This window comes from Heptranchias perlo, chromosome 14, assembly GCF_035084215.1.
Source record: "Heptranchias perlo isolate sHepPer1 chromosome 14, sHepPer1.hap1, whole genome shotgun sequence".
Lineage (NCBI taxonomy): Eukaryota > Metazoa > Chordata > Chondrichthyes > Hexanchiformes > Hexanchidae > Heptranchias > Heptranchias perlo.
The window spans coordinates 19,403,132-19,419,657 of NC_090338.1; the positions used below are offsets into that span (position 1 = coordinate 19,403,132).

The 16,526-nt window shown below is 44.9% G+C and overlaps 1 protein-coding gene across 1 annotated transcript in view; it reads left to right on the top strand.

Moving 5' to 3' along the window:
• The first annotated feature begins 2,340 nt into the window (after window positions 1-2,340).
• LOC137332342 (E3 ubiquitin-protein ligase SH3RF1-like) overlaps window positions 2,341-16,526 on the top strand; it is a 75,135-nt gene continuing 60,949 nt past the window's right edge. The window contains exons 1-2 of the mRNA XM_067996095.1: window positions 2,341-2,688; window positions 6,534-6,938. Coding sequence (XP_067852196.1) covers window positions 6,549-6,938 — 390 coding nt within the window. The 5' untranslated portion in view covers window positions 2,341-2,688; window positions 6,534-6,548. The remainder of the gene's footprint in view (window positions 2,689-6,533; window positions 6,939-16,526) is intronic.

Here is a 16,526-nt window from a genome sequence, read left to right on the forward strand (position 1 = left end):
AGAGCAGGCTCAAGGGGCCATATGGCCTACTCCTGCTCCTATTTCTTACGTTCTTAGAGCACTTCATCATAACATAAGGAGGTGAGTGCTCTTCCAATATGAACACAATAATTTTCCCATATCCTTAAACACTTAAAGGGTTCTTTCTTTTACTGGCTTCAATAACAAAGCACAAGAACTGGATTCCAATGCCTCCATAGCGGGGGTAGTCTAGTGGTATGGTATTGGACTAGCAACCCAGAAGTTGTGAGTTCATAATCCCACCATGGCAAGTTATAAAAATGAATATAATAAAAATCTGGTAACTTGTAGGCTGGCACCAGAAAAATGACCATGAACAGTGCTAGGCTTTTGTAAAAAGCCAACTGATTCACTAACATCCTTCAGGGAAGGGAACCTGCCACCCTACCCGATCTGGCCTACATGTGATTCTAGTTGCACTCTACATGATTGACTCCTATTGCCCTCAGGTGAACTCGGGGTGGGCAATAAAAACTGCCTTGCCTGCCAGTGTCACCCACATAGCAAGAAAATTAAAAGGTTTTGACACTTACCTGACTCAGTGATAGATCCTCAGTAAATACTATGACCTTCTTTCCTTATTGTGGGATCTGCAGTTAGAGTGGAGGATGTATCCTGCGACATACAGCTGGAAAAGATTGCAGAAGTAGGGTGAACAGAGGTCATGAGGGAAGTCGACAAGGATAAGGAATAATAAGCGTGCAGTATTCTGTACAATGATGGATACAGGCCGCAGAGTTCTGGGTGAGTTGGAGTTTATGGCAGGTAGAGATGAAGAGTCCAAAGATTTGTATTAGGTTTTCGATGTTGCAGAAATTGAGCCTTAAAATAATTAAAGCGTAAAAGAGAGTTTCAGCAGCAGTGGGAGTGGGGTATGGATATAGGTGGGTGATGTTCTTGAGAGGAAAATGAGTGATCTTGGTGATAGACTGGATGTGTAGTTTGAAGCTCAGGGTTAAGTAGGACATTGCTGTGCACTGTCAAGTTCAGTCTGAATGAGCAGCTAGAGAGGGAAATGGAATCTGTGCCTGAGCAGCTGAACAGGATGGCTTCAATTTTGCCAGTAAGCTGAAGATTGGCTAGGACTTGACATCAGACAGTCATTCAGTACTCATATGTATGTGGATTCAAGAGAGGTGGAGGAGAGATAGAGCTTTGTGTTATTGGCATACATATGGAAGCTGAACTTTTGTTTGCAGATCATGTCAGCGAGGATCGTATTAATTTGTGAGATTGAGACCAAGCACTCATATGATCTGACCAGATATTATCCAATCAAACTGTGACACCAAGTTATTTTCTTTGAACACTTCTTTGCTGAGGCGTAGGTGCCTTTCAACTACATTAACTGACTTGGTTAGGATACTAATGCATTCTGGGTCAAGTTACAGACCATGGAACTGTACAGGGATGTGAGAGAAATTGGTTCCCAACCATTCCTCAGAGGGTGTTCTATTTTTAATTTCAACTGGGTCTGGCACTGTCAAAGCAAGTTCATTTTCATCAGATGTTTGAGAGATACGATCAACATTTCCTAGTTAAGCCAGCGTCTCCCCCTTTGCCTACAATGCCCAGATTCTCTGTTGTTAACAGTGACAGTATTTCTATATGTAATGAGGCTTCCCTCCAATGGAGCAAGACCTCTACCCTCCTACTGGCAGTATCCATTAGCCCTGGAGTTCATTTTACAGTTGTTGTCTTTCCCTGTGGGTTTCTGGATGATCTGTTGCAAGTAGACAGCTGTCTACACCTGCCTCTTCGCAGTCAGTAATGGCCCCTTTTATAGAGTGCTTTGGCTTTGCACTGGCCATAGTCTGCCTCCTTCCTAGGAGTCGCTGTACAATCAGGCAATTTTTCCACAGTGACAACTGCAGGACTATTTATATTCTGCCTAGGAACTCTCTAGAATTAAATTGCATATCTATACAAGTAGTTTTATATACATGAAGGAAAAGGCATTGCAGATGATTCCAGCAGAGGGAACTCTTTGCCCACCTGAAGAGCAAGTCATGCTTTATACAGTAGTAGTAATATTATTAGTGTTTCCGACTGGGTGTGGCAATGGCTGAATAATGATGGAAATGCTCTCTTGTATTACAAATATCTTTACCTCTACTGCCACCAGAGGCTGAGTTATCCAATCTTTGGCTCTCACAAGCTTGTGTTGATTATGGCAGTCTGCAGTAGTGAAGTGGTTAATGTTTGTCTTGTAATTCGATCAGTGGTGCAGTTTCTGTTCTGGATCTGAGTGGCGTGATCTCACAACTGGATGTCTATTTGGACTGGGGTTGCTTGGAAGAAGCCCCCCCACCCCAGCACCACTACCAACAGAACACAGAGTCTTTCCTCATGTTCTAATTTGTTTGAACATCAACGTGATCCACGTCCATTGACAAGGAAACTGCACATTTAAAATGCTTCTGTACAGTGCTATGATATGAACTGGAACTGAAATGGAGCTGCAAAAGCAGTCAAAGGAATCAGCTTTGCAGTGATTTGTGAAGCTTATGCACAGGTGTCCGGGTACATTTAGCAGCCCTGAGCCGACCCTGACGTTGGAGCAAGGATATGTTGATGTGATTTCCCTTAAACATATCCTTTGGAATGAAGAGAAATCTCACGTTGCTTCTTTCAGGCTTCACGTCTTCCATCTACTTCAAGTGACAGGTCAGTATAGATTAAAAATGTATGTAGGTGATATTTAAGAAAGCTCTTATCTGTGCTGGATAATCCAAGGTGTTGCAGCCAGGATTGTATCTGTAACAAGGTCAAGGTTTCTTAAATAATTGGTTGAATGAATCTATCTATAGCAAATGAGTAACAAGTAAAGTGTTGCTGCATTTCCATCCAAGACAGACTGGAAATTGCAAAGATCAAAGCTCTAATGTACAATGGGAAATATGATTAGAAATTGACATGGATGAGAATTTGCTATTTCTTTATACTGTATAAATAGGGCAGTGTGTTGTTTCAGTGTTCTGTGTCATAGGGTGGTACTATACTCAACCCATGATTTCCTTCCTATCTTAACCGTGCTGTCAGGTAACATAGTCAAGCGGAAACCTGGTACTTCCCACAGGGAGGGATGAAAAATTAGACATACCCCCGGGTGTTGTTCTTACATGTGTTTTCTGGCACCTGGATCAAGTACAGCAGTGACAGTGGCCGAGGAGAAGGTTGTCTCTTTTAGCTGTGGGGTGGTATATAATGGGGGGAAAAAAAGAGAAATAAAATATTCTCTAGTTGTTGGTCTGTGGCTTTGTAGGTTGCGGCATGTCAAGTGTACATCCCAGCACCTTTTAAATGCGATGAGGGTTTCTGCCTCTACCACCCTTTCAGACAGTGAGTTCCAGACCCCACCACCCTCTGGGTAATGAAAAAAATTTTCAGCTTCCCTCTAATCCTTCTATCAACTACTTTAAATCTATGCTCCTTGGTTATTGGCCATTCTGCTAAGGGAAATAGGTCCTTCCTATCCACTCTATCTAGGTCTCTCATAAATTTATACACCTCAATTACATCCCCTCTCAGCCTCCTCTGCTCTAAGCAAAACAACCCAGCCTACCCAATCTTTCCTCGTACCTTTTGATAAAGTGCCGCATGGTAGGTTTATCACCAAGATTGCGACCCATGAAATAAAGGGGGCAGTAGCAACATGGATACAGAATTGGCTAAGGGACAGGAAACAGAGAGTAGTGGTGAACAGTTGTTTTTCAGACAGGAGGGAGGTGGTGTTCCCCAGGGTTCAGTGCTGGGGCCACTGCATTTCTTGATATATATTAATGACTTGAATTTGGATGTTCGGGGCACAATTTCAAAATTCGCAGATGACACAAAACTTGGAAGGGTAGTAAACAGTGAGGAGGATAGTGAAAGACTTCAAGAGGATATAGACAGGCTGGTGGAATGGGCAGACACGTGGCAGAAGAAATTTAACGCAGAAAAATGCAAAGTGATACATTTCGGTAGGAAGAATGAGGAGAGGCAATATAAACTAGAGGGCACAACTCTAAAAGGGATACAGGAACAGAGAGATCTGGGGGTATATGAGCACAAATCATTGATTGTGTCCAGTTCTGGGCACCGCACTTCAGGAAAGATGTGAAGGCCTTAGAACGGGTGCAGAAGAGATTTACTAGAATAATTCCAGGGATGAGGGACTTTAGTTATGTGGATAGACTGGAGAAGTTGGGGTTATTCTCCTTGGAATAGAGACAATTGCGAGGAGATTTTGATAGAGGTATTCAAAATCTTAAGGGTCTAGACAGAGTAGATAGAGAGAAACTGTACCCAGTGGTGGAAAGGTCAAGGACCAGAGGACTTAGATTTAAGATGATTGGCAAAAGAACCAAAGGTGACATGAGGAAAACCTTTTTTACACAGCGAGTGGTTAGGATCTGGAATGCACTGCCTGAGGGGGTGGTGGAGGCAAATTCAATCATGGCCTTCAAAAGGGAACTGGATAAGTACTTGAAAGGAAAATATTTGCATGGGTATGGAGAAAGGATGGGGGAGTGGGACTAGCTGGATTGCTCTTGCATAGAGCCGGCGCAGACTTGATGGGCCGAATGGCCTCTTTCCCTGCTGTAACCGTTCTATGATTCTATGATTCTAAAATTCTCCAGTCCAGGCAACATCCTCATAAAACTCCTCTGTACCCTCTCTAGTATAATGACATCTTTCCTATAATGTGGTGACCAGAACTGTATGCAGTAATCTAGCCGTGGCCTAACTAGTGTTTTATATAGTTCTAGCATAACCTCCCTGATCTTATATTCTATGCCTTGGCTAATAAGGGAAAGTATCCCGTATGCCTTCTTAATCACCTTATCTACCTGTCCTGCTTCCTCCAGGTATCTGTGGACATGCACTCTAAGGTCCTTCTGTTCCTCTACACCTCTCAGTACCCTCCCATTTATTGTGTACCTTGTTTGCCCTCCCCAAATGCATTACTTCACACTTCTCCAGATTGAATTCCATTTGCCACTTTCCTGCCCACCTGACTAGTCTATTGATATCTTTCTGCAGTCTACAGCTTTCTTCCTCATTATCAACCACACGGCCAATTTTTGTATCATCCGCAAACTTCCTAATCATGCCCCCTACATTTAAGTCTAAATCATTAATATATATCACAAAAAGCAAGGGACTTAGTACTGAGCCCTGTGGAACCTCACTGGAAACAGCCTTCCAATCACAAAAACACAGTTTTACTTTCAGCCTCTCAGAGTGAGATTGCTAATTTAGTGGCAATTAGTACTGGATTTAGGGCAGTTTTGTGCTGTGGATTCATTCCACTTGAGATTGAGTTGAGAATGCTCAAACATATTTAATGTAAAACCCTCATGCCTATCACACAGAGGAGTTATTGTTCCATTTGTCAATTTGGTCTGCATTTAAACCTAGGTTTCAGAGGCAAAAGGGCAATCTTCTAAATTCCCTTCATAACCATTTGCAACCAAAGTCATGAATCTTTCGGTCATAAATCCTCACAAGATAACAAGCACCGGAATATAATAACTGTCAGGTAATCATACAGAGTTGTACTATCATCAGAAAGGTTTATATAAAAAAATAGGAGTGATTACAAGACTGCAATTTATTCCAGAGGTAAAGATTGATTATAAGTAGATAGTAGATGCATGAGAGTGAGTCACATGTAGTAACCTGATCAAGGGCATTAATTATGAATTGTAAGTAGTATTTTTACCAGTGGCCCAGTGGTTAAAGGCAGTAGCTGATGTGGAAATGAGCCACATAAACCAAAAGGTTCTGTCTCCAATTCCCAGTTTGTGCTGTTAGCTGATCGCAGCTGGAGTATCAGTTGAGGCACCAAAAATGGCCTCAGCACCCCTGGACTATGAAAGGAAAAAACCCCAGCCAGAGTTTCCATTCCTGGTGGATATACAGTGACCCCTATCGGAAAGGAGAATGGCGACTTGGATTGGGTGCCAGAGGGCTGCTTGCACTCTTGTAACTGATAGGAAGTCTTTCCACTTTTCATACATTAACAAAATTCAAGGGGCTGGCGGCACACAATTTCCTGATGTGTGCTCTGGGCATCGGAACTCCTTCTTGGAGGCACAGTTTACATTTTGGGAAACTGAGCACCCCCAGCCTGTAATTTAGCAAAGTAGAAAATCTTATGGGAGGAGGCTCATGTGGAGGATAAACACTGGCATAGACCTGTTGGGCTGAATGGCCTGTTTCTATGCTGTAATTTCCATGTAACTCTGTGTAATCTTGTATCTCAGGAAGAGTTAACACTTTCTACAGAAGAAGGAAAATGACCATTATTCAGACAGTAATTTACTGCATGCTCCAGTCATTGCATAATATACCAGCAATTCCTCAGCTACAGTATAGAAGAGACTTCTGAGTTTTATAAGCTGTACAACTCCCTATATAACACAATTAGATATGTGAACAGATTCATTGCAAATGATCAATACCAATTTTCTATTTCTAACGCTTGAGAAATTCTCTGAACCTTTCCTCTGTTTGATTTTCAGGGTGATTGTGTTTTGATGAGATGGCATTGTGGAAATAGAATGGATGATCTGGCCTTGCTGGACCTGCTGGAATGCCCCGTGTGCTTGGAAAGGCTAGATGCTGCTGCCAAGGTACTGCCGTGCCAGCACACTTTTTGTAAGCCCTGTCTCCAGAGGATATTCAACGCCAGGAAGGAGCTCCGGTGCCCAGAATGCAGAACTCCGGTTACTTGTAGCATTGAAGAGCTGCCAGTCAACTTGCTGCTGGTTCGCCTGCTTGATGGCATTAAGTATGGGCAAAGCATTCCTGCTCCAATGCCCCAGGCATCTACAAATCAGGATAATAGGAAAAGAGGCACAGACCCGAGGAGTTTTCAAGCTAGTCTGGTGAACACAGCACACAATGCCAGGAGCCCTGTGGAAAGGGTAATGATTAAGCCATTTTATCCTTATCATACAGAAAACAACTTGTTACATGTTTGTTTTCATGATGTGGGTGTCGCTGGCAAGGCTGCATTTATTGCCTATGCCTAGTTGTTCTGGTGATGGGCCACCTTCTTGAGCGATTACCTTTTACAACTGAATGGCTTGCTAAGCCTCATCAGGGGGCAACAACACTGGGAATTTCCTTGGGTATTCTCCCCATCAGCTGCCGTAACTTTGGCAGAACATCAGTGGCAACCCCAGATAAACTGCGGAGGTGAAATTTCTGCCAATCTTCCACTGAAGTTCTGGCGGCTGATTGGGAGAGACTAAGGAAAGCTGCGGTGACTGTGGGGATGGCGATAGAGAAATGTCATGCAAAGTTTGCCTGATTATTTGTGGAGAGGGGGGTGGGGGGGAGGATGTACCCAGAGTCCAGGGTGTTCAGAGGCCCGGCTGCATCATCATGATTCTTGTGGAGGGAAGAGTAAAAGTATTAAGAGCCAAACCTATGGGTAAGTTTCTGATTTAATTTTGTGAATTGTATTTGTGTTTTTTTAAATTTTCAATATTTCTGTAATGTAAAATTCAGCATTTTGTCTCAGCGATAAGTTAGCAGGGCTAAATCTAGGCTGGTTAACATAGTAATTTGGGATGTTAGTTAGTAAACAAATGGGGATCATTGTGTACAATCTCAAGCATTTCATGCCATTGTGATGATATGGTTCCTTTGCTATGCCTAAGTGGTTTGACATTGCCTTATTCCATTTGTCCAGTGGAGGCCTTCACTTAAGACGTTTGGGAGCCTCATGTTTCCATATCAAATGGGCGACATTTTAATCAGAATGGCCCTCTGACCTCACAACAACAACAGCTTGCATTTATATAGCACCTATAACGTAGTAAAATGTTCCGAGGCACTTCACAGGAGTGTTATCAATCAATATTTGACACTGAGACACATAAGGAGATATTAGGACAGGTGACCAAAAGCTTGGTCAAGGAGGTAGGTTTTAAGGAGCATCTTAAAGGAGGAGAGAAAGGTAAAGAGATGGAGAGGTTTAGGGAGGGGTTTCCAGAGCTTAGGGCCTAGTCGGCTGAAGGCACGGCCGCCAACGATGGAGCGATTAAAATCGGGGATGCGCAAGAGGCAAGAATTGGAGAAGCAAAGAGATCAAGGAGGATTGTAGGACTGTAGGAGGGTACAGAGATAGGGAGAGGCAAGGCCATGGAGGGATTTGAAAACAAGGCTGAGAATTTTAAAATCGAGGGGTTCCCGGACAGGGAGCCAATGTAGGTCAGCAAGCACAGGGGTGATAGGTGAACGGGACTTGGCGTCAGTTAGGATATGGGCAGCAGAGTTTTGGATTAACTCAAGTTCATGGAGGGTGGAAGATGGGAGGCCAGCCAGGAGCGCATTGGAATAGTCAAATCTAAAGGTAATAAAGGCATCGATGAGGGTTTCAGCAGCAGATGAGCTGAGGCAGGGGCAGAGACGGGCGATATTACGGAAGTGGAAGTAGGCGGTCTTGGTGATGGAGTGGATATGTGGTCGGAAACTCATCTCAGGGTCAAATAGGACGTCAAGGTTGCGAACGGTCTGGTTCAGCCTCAGACAGTGGCCAGGGAGAGGGACGGAGTCAGTGGTTTGGGAACAGAGTTTGTAGCGGGGATCGATGTGACAAATCAGAGACAGTGCAGGGGTCGAGAGAGGTGGTTGTGAGGTGGAGCTGGGTGTCACCAGCATACATGTGGAACCTGACATTGTGTTTTTGGATGATGTCACCGAGATGCAACATTTAGATCAGAAATAGAAGGGGGCCAAGGATAGATTCTGGGGGGACTCCAGAGGTAACAGTGTGGGAGCAGAAAGAGAAGCCATTGCAGGTGATTCTCTGGCTATGACTGGATAGATAAGAATGGAAGCAGGCGAGCACAGTCCCATCCAGCTGGACAATGGAGGAGAGGCATTGGAGGAGGATGGTATGGTCAACCGTGTTAAAGGCTGCAGACAGGTTGAGAAGGATGAGGAAGGATAGTTTAACACAGTCACAGTCACACAGGATGTAATTTGTGACTTTGATAAGGGCCGTGTCAGTACTGAGGCAGGGGCGGAAACCTGATTAGAGGGATTCGAACATGGAGTTGTGGGAAAGATGGACATGGATTTGGGAGGCAACAACCCGTTCAAAGACTTTGGAGAGGAAAGTGAGGTTGGAGATGGGGCGGTAGTTTGCAAGGACAGAGGGATCAAAGGTGGGCTTTTTGAGGAGGGGGTGATGATGGCAGATTTGAAGGGGAGGGGGACAGTACCTGAGGAGAGGGAACCATCAACAGTATCAGCTAACATTGGGGCCAGGAAGGGAAGTTGGGAGGTTAGCAGTTTGGTGGGAATAGGGTCAAGGGAGCAGGAGGTGGGTCTCATGGTCAAGATGAGCTCGGAGAGGGCATGAGGGGAGATAGGAGAGAAACTAGAGAAAGTTGTGAGTTCAGGGCCAGGGCAGGGAGGAATCTTAGGGGTAGTTTGGCTTGGTGAGTTAGGGGAAGGGAGGAAAGCGGCAGAGGCAGCTGAATGGACGGTCTCAATCTTAGTGACAAAGAGGTCCATGAGCTCCTTGCACTTGTTGTTAGAGGTGAAGGCGGAGGAGACATGGGAGAGGGGATTAAGAATACGGTTTGTACAGGAAGATCCTGGCATAGTGAGCAGTTTTGACAGAGGAGAGCAGGACTTGCTAGTACTTTAAGTGGTCCAGCCAGATCTGGCAATGAATGGCTAAACCAGTTGTCCACCATAAACGTTCAAGTCTGCGTCCCTTAGACTTAAGGGATCGGAGGTGAGGGCCGTACCAGAGGGAATAACCAGGGTGAGAGAGAGTAATGGTTTTAATGTCCTCTCCCTCTCTCTGTCTCTCTCTTTCTCTCTCTCAATGAGAGATAATGGGTAAGAGTGCCCTCATAGGTAATAACAGAAATATTACTTGTGCCAACTGGACGAAAGTGGGCACTCAGTGCCAACTACCTCACCTCCAGGACTGCAGAACAGTGCTGCAAAAAGTTTCACATCATCAGTAGACCGGTCATGTGGATCAAAGCTCACTTGAGAAGTCGGTGTGTGAAGAATCACAAGTAGCAACCACACTACCATACGCTCCATGACACCTCTGCCTTTCCTTTCCAGGCCACCCTGAATACCAGCGCATTCTTCACCCTCTTAAAGCAACACTTACATAACCAACCCTTCACAATGCCCACTGGTTAAGGGGTCTCTAACTAGACATCTTGCACTAAGGCTACCCAGCTGACCTCACAGCATTTACTTACATACATGTAGGATGATTGGGTGGCTTGGAGTTGGTTCCTTCTGCCTTTAATCCCCTTCAAGAGGTATGAATTTTTTTTTATTCGTTCATGGGATGTGGGCATCTCTGGCAAGGCCAGCATTTATTGCCCATCCCTAATTGCCCTAGAGAAGGTGGTGGTGAGCCACCTTCTTGAACCGCTGCAGTCCGTGTGGTGAAGGTTCTCCCACTGTGCTGTTAGGTAGAGAGTTCCAGGATTTTAACCCAGCGACGATGAAGGAACGGCGATATATTTCCAAGTCGGGATGGTGTGTGACTTGGAGGGGAACGTGCAGGTGGTGTTGTTCTCATGCACCTGCTGCCCATGTCCTTCTAGGTGGTAGAGGTCGCGGGTTTGGGAGGTGCTGTCGAAGAAGCCTTGGCGAGTTGCTGTAGTGCATCCTGTGGATGGAATGCACTGCAGCCACGGTGCGCCGGTGGTGAAGGGAGTGAATGTTTAAGGCGGTGGATGGGGTGCCAATCAATCAGGTTGCTTTGTCCTGGATGGTGTCGAGCTTCTTGAGTGCTGTTGGAGCTGCACTTATCCAGGCAAATGGAGAGTAGTCCATCACACACCTGACTTGTGCCTTGAAGATGGTGGAAATGAATGATTGAAGTTCTGTGTTCTTCTTCTTTGGCTTGGTGCCATTCCATGGTTGCTATAATTCTTGAAAAGTATGTCAAAAATATTAAAAAGGCATGTCATGATGTTATGTGAGGGTGAAGTGAGAGAATCAAATAGTGGGCTAGAAATTCGGCCATGTAGCGCCTGTTTTTCAGGCTCTACGCGGCCTCCAAATGTCCCAAAATCATGACCGGAATTCGCACGCATAATGTGCGCCTGACGCCATCTTGTTAAAGGCATTTGCGCATGCGCAGATAACCAACACCAGCAACATGTAAAGTAAGGAGAATATGCGATAGATGAGTGTGCAAAGCTGATTTAAAGGGATAGGCACCATTTTGGCACTCAACGCTCCAGCATTATCTTAACCACGAACAGCTGACCATGTCTTAGCCGGCCTGGAGGACCCTCACCAGTGCTATTTAAAGGGACCATGCAGGATTTACAGGTTAGTTGCTGGATTATTGCTTCTGGCTGCTGATGCATTTGTACCTGGTTTTGGAGGTCTCCTATAATTGAATACTAGGACTAGGGGACATAGCCTAAAATTTAGAGCCAGGACTTGCAGGAGTGAAGTTAGGCAATGCTTCTACACGCAAAGGGTGGTAGAAGTTTGGAACGCTCTTCTGCAAATGGCAGTTGATGCTAGCTCAATTGTGAATTTTAAAACTGAGATTGATAGATTTTTGTTTAACAAAGGTATTAAGGGATATTAAGGCGGGTAAATGGAGTTAGGTCACAGATCAACCAGATCAGCTCGAGGGTCTAAATTCCAATGCTACTTGCTGCCTCCTGTTATGCACCACCTTCTCCTGCAAGAAAGCAGGACGTATGTCGGTGAGTGTCCTGCTGGATGTTTGGGTGATGTGCCTGTCCTGGTTGAATAGCTGCCAGTGTGTGTGACCTGTGTGTTGTGGGTGTGCGGCTTGCAACAGTGGTAATGTGTGAGGGTGAGAGGAAGCATCTGATTGGAAGAGTTGAGTACTGATTGAAAAAGTTTGTTGGAATGTGGGTGATGGGGGTGTAGTGCATGGAGCAGTGGATGCGGCTAGTGGTGTAGTTGGTAGGAGATGCCACTTGACAATTGTCCTCACACACCTTGACCACTTATGTCAAAGCATTGAACTTCTTCCTGCATTGCATCCGTGTCCGTGGTGCTATGCGTCTGGCATTGACTTCGTCCCCTACTGCCTCCCACTGCCTCGGGAGCATATGTCTGGAGGGCCTTTTGCCCCACAGCGGATATAGGATGTTCCTCCTTCTGTCCACCTCTTGCACCAAGGTCTCTAGTGCATCAGCAGACAACCTTGTTTTCTTGCAGATTGGTGAGGTCTGGCATGCAGATTAGAGAATGTGGGATTTAGTAGTGCACAACCTTTATTCAATGTTTTAACATAACTCAACAGTTTGTAAATATAGGGACGGGACCTGCATCTATGTTTTACGTGTGCGATATCTGATCTCTGTTTAGACTCCGTTTGGACCCGTATCTTATTTTTTGCAAATAAGAAGCACAGGCTGCCTTTAAGAGGTGCAGGCTGCCTTTAAGATGGGCAAGCAACTCACGCGAGATCTGGGCCCCCCTGCTGGTGAGAATACTGACCCGGCGCAGATTAATCATGCACTTCGACCCCTGCACCCGGGTTTCGGGCCTTATCGAGCTTAACCCCCACTGTTCTTTTCTCACCTGGCTATCCCCCCAGACTGCTACTGAAGTGTAAACAACAACAACAATAATTTGCATTTATATAGCATTTTAATTTAGTACAACTTCCAAAGGCGTTTCACAGGAGTGTTATCAAAAATTTGACATCGAGCCACTTAAAGAGATATTAGGACAGGTGACCAAAAGTTTGGCCAAAGAGGTAGGTTTTAAGGAGCGTCTTAAAGGAGGAGAGAGAAATAGAGAGGAGGAGAGGGTTAAGGAGGGAATTTCAGAGCTTACGGCCTAGGCAGCTGAAGGCAGGGCCGCCAATGGTGGAGCAATGTAACTCGGGGATGCGCAAGGGACCAAAATTGGAGGAGCGCAGAGATCTCGGAGAGTTGTAGGGCTGGAGGAAGTTACAGAGATAGGGAGGGGTGAGGCCATGGAGTGATTTGAACACAAGGTTGAGAATTTTAGGTTGAACAGAGTTTTTAAAGGCCACAGAAGTTCCCAAGCAGTTCAGCTACTTACACCCATTTTACACGGTTTTCACGCCATGTCAATCAAACTCAAGAAATCAACATTTAATGGGAGGATGGAGTGGCACAGTAGGTTAGCACAGCCCTGGATTCAAATTTGGGCCACACTAAAGGAGTGAAAATCTTATCTCTACTAGCTGAAAGGCGGCTGCATAAAATAAGTTTGAGAAGTCGCCCACATTGATATAAGCCCACAGTGCAGAATCAGCCACAACATGGCATAAAATTAAAACCTCACTGAGAGAGGTCATGATGTATAATGTAAGGGTTGATCTTAAGGGTGACACAAGATGTACTGCTGGGCAGAGACAAGAAAGCATTGATCCACATCTGATCATGGTAAACCTCTTTTTGGAATGCTTGAGAGAGGTAGGAAAAATATTCCATTGACATCCCTTGCTTGCATAAGCAAAAAAAGACAAAGCTTAAAAAATTGAAATTTGACAAATTAGAAATGCGCATTTATGTCATATGTTCTTCAACAAAATAGACGACCAGAATGAAAACTATAAAACTGTATTGAAATAGTTTGAAAAGAAACATGTATTCATCTCTTGAACTCAGAGACATTCTAGGAAAAAGAATACCATCCCCTTAAATCGTGTCACATAATACCAACTGCCATAATGGGCAGATACTTTTGCCAGTGACTTGCATTGGGCAGGGAGCACGTTGCCAATGATACACTGTGACACTGTAATTTTTGAGTGACATTTTATTCAACGCATTCTCCGTCAGGAAATGTAACCTAATCTGAACTCTAAAGCGGTGTGACAAGAAGGAATGGTTTGGAGCATCATGAAGAATTGTGGTAAAAGAAAGCTGTATCGAATGAGAAGGTTTACTCATGTCATGGAGGCTGTCCAGGGACTTAGCAAGTGGTCGTGTGGTTGGTGCTTATGATTCTTCACACACCTCAAGTAGATTGGCAATGGAAGATGCCAAGCAGAGGGCAGGCATTTCCTGAAGGGAATGGAGGGAAGGAAGATTAGAAGGCAAATCACTGCAATTGCTCTCTCATACTACATAGTGCTAATTACAGAACAATGCTGGGAGCAAGGTTTGATGCATGTTACAGGGAGAGGGAGAATGGTTTGTCATGTACGAGGAAGCAACCCAGCTTAGCGAAAATGTTATGAGGCAGAGGGGAGTTAGAAGAGGGAAGAAAATAACTAAGGAAAGTGGGGATATAAGTTTTTTTAAAAATTACAGAGTCGATTTTAATTCCCGGCAGGTTTTGGGCGAGCGTAGGACAAGATGAGTGCCAAATGCTCTCACGGGTCTAAGTTTGAAGCCTGGAGTGTTTTAACTCCCGGGACTCGTATGTTTGTTGCCGGTCAGCTGCCCGCCCGAGAGGGCAGAAAGCGGCAGCTGGCTGTCAAAGGGGAACAGATGTTTGGGCGGTCAGAGGCCATCAGCTGGTACCAAAGGAAGGCTCACCGGCCAGCAGGTAAGTCAACGGATAGGGGGTTTTGGGAGGGTCTCGCGGAAGGGAAGTGAGCGGTGGAGAGTTCTGGGCAGGGGAGACAGGGACTTTGCTTGGGAGCTCTCCTGCGTCTGGCCTTACAAAGGAAAGATTTCCACTTAGCTTGGAGGGCCTCTTCGTCATCTCGACAACTGCCGAACTGCCTTCAGCTGGCGGGAAAGAAGCTTCCCAGCTCAGACTCTGGTTAAAATGCAATCAGGATCCCATTGACGAAATAGGAGCCTGATTTGCCTACATTGATGTGGCCCCTGTCTGCTTCCGGCAGGCTCCGCAGCCACCGAACTGCAGTGAGCAGTTAAAATGGTGGCCAGCGGGATTCCAGTGGGAACGGAAAGGTAAGACTGAACACTGCATTTTAAAGGACCCCCCCACCCCCCGCACCCTGTTTCCCGCTGGGTTAAAATCCCCCCCTCCCCCACCCACATTAGTGTAGTCTGATCTGTACTGACTGACACTTGAATGATGTTGCTATTTTCTAGCCACCTGTAAATGTTCAAATTACTTTGTCCTCTGCCTGATTCCAGCGTTCTCGTATTATCTCTGTTATTTGTCATTACGTTGCCTAGGTAACCGAATGAGGCGATGCAGTTCGTGCGATAGACAGGTCAAATACAAACAGTGTCCACTTAGATCTTCTGAGACTAGCTTATTCAAGGTGCATCAAAGCAGCCCCTTTACAATAAGTGATCAAACGCAGCTCATATAATTACAAAGAAAGTGCCTGCAAAGCAAGTGGTTTGCCTTTTCAAATCAATTATTTGTGCCCGAAAATTCTAGTGCCACTCAGATTCAAGATGCCAGCTCGATACATTTAGTATCAGTGTGTAAGGCTTTAAGCAACACGGGCAATTGGATTGTAAGAGATAGCTCCCGGAGTTGCTAAAGGTCACTGCATGTTCGAATCGCTTTTAGTCAGTATATATAGCGTGAGCCGTGTTACCATATGAGAAACTGCAGGAGGTGTCACTCGTAATGAGGCAGAAGGAAAACTAGGCTGTCACCAATTTATTTTTTATTGAGATAACAGCAAGAAGTTATTTGTGAAAAAAACCTTTCCACTCACCGTTGTAATTACAGGAGTGTGTCAGTCCGAATTGAAGACTCCATTTGTAAGCAGAATCATAAGTAAAATTCAGCTGTCAGTGCCATTCTTACTGTGTCAATACCCTCAGGGCACTAAATATCCTTGCTGTTCCAGCTGTCGTTTCAGCTCTAATTATCCTTATAGTGCCAGCTAGTCCCAGTGTGCCAACCAGCCTCGCTGTGCCAGATACTCTCAGTCGCCAGCTGCACACAATGTATCAGCTATCTTTTCAGATCTAGCAACCGCTACAGCACCAGTCAACTTTGCTTTACCCATGACCTTCACAGCACCAACTGCTTTAATTATACCAAATATCCATATGTATCAATTACCCTCGCCGTGCTAGTTAATTTTACAGATCACCCTCACTGCAATAATTACCCTCGCTGTGCTAGTTAATTTTACAGATCACCCTCACAGCAATAATTACTCTCGCTGTGCTAGTTCATTTTACAGATCACCCTCACAGCAATAATTACTCTCGCTGTGCTTGTTAATTTTACAGATCACCCTCACAGCAATAATTACCCTCGCTGTGCTAGTTAATTTTACAGATCATCCTCGCAGCAATAATTATCCTCGGTGTGCTAGTTAATTTTACAGATCACCCTCGCAGCAATAATTACCTTCGCTGTGCTAGTTCATTTTACAGATCACCCTCGCAGCAATAATTACCCTCGCTGTGCTAGTTAATTTTACAGATCACCCTCACAGCAATAATTACCCTCGCTGTACTGGTTAATTTTACAGATCACCCTCACAGCAATAATTACTCTCGCTGTGCTAGTTCATTTTACAGATTACCCTCACAGCAATAATTACTCTCACTGTGCTAGTTAATTTTACAGATCACCCGCACAGCAATAATTACCCT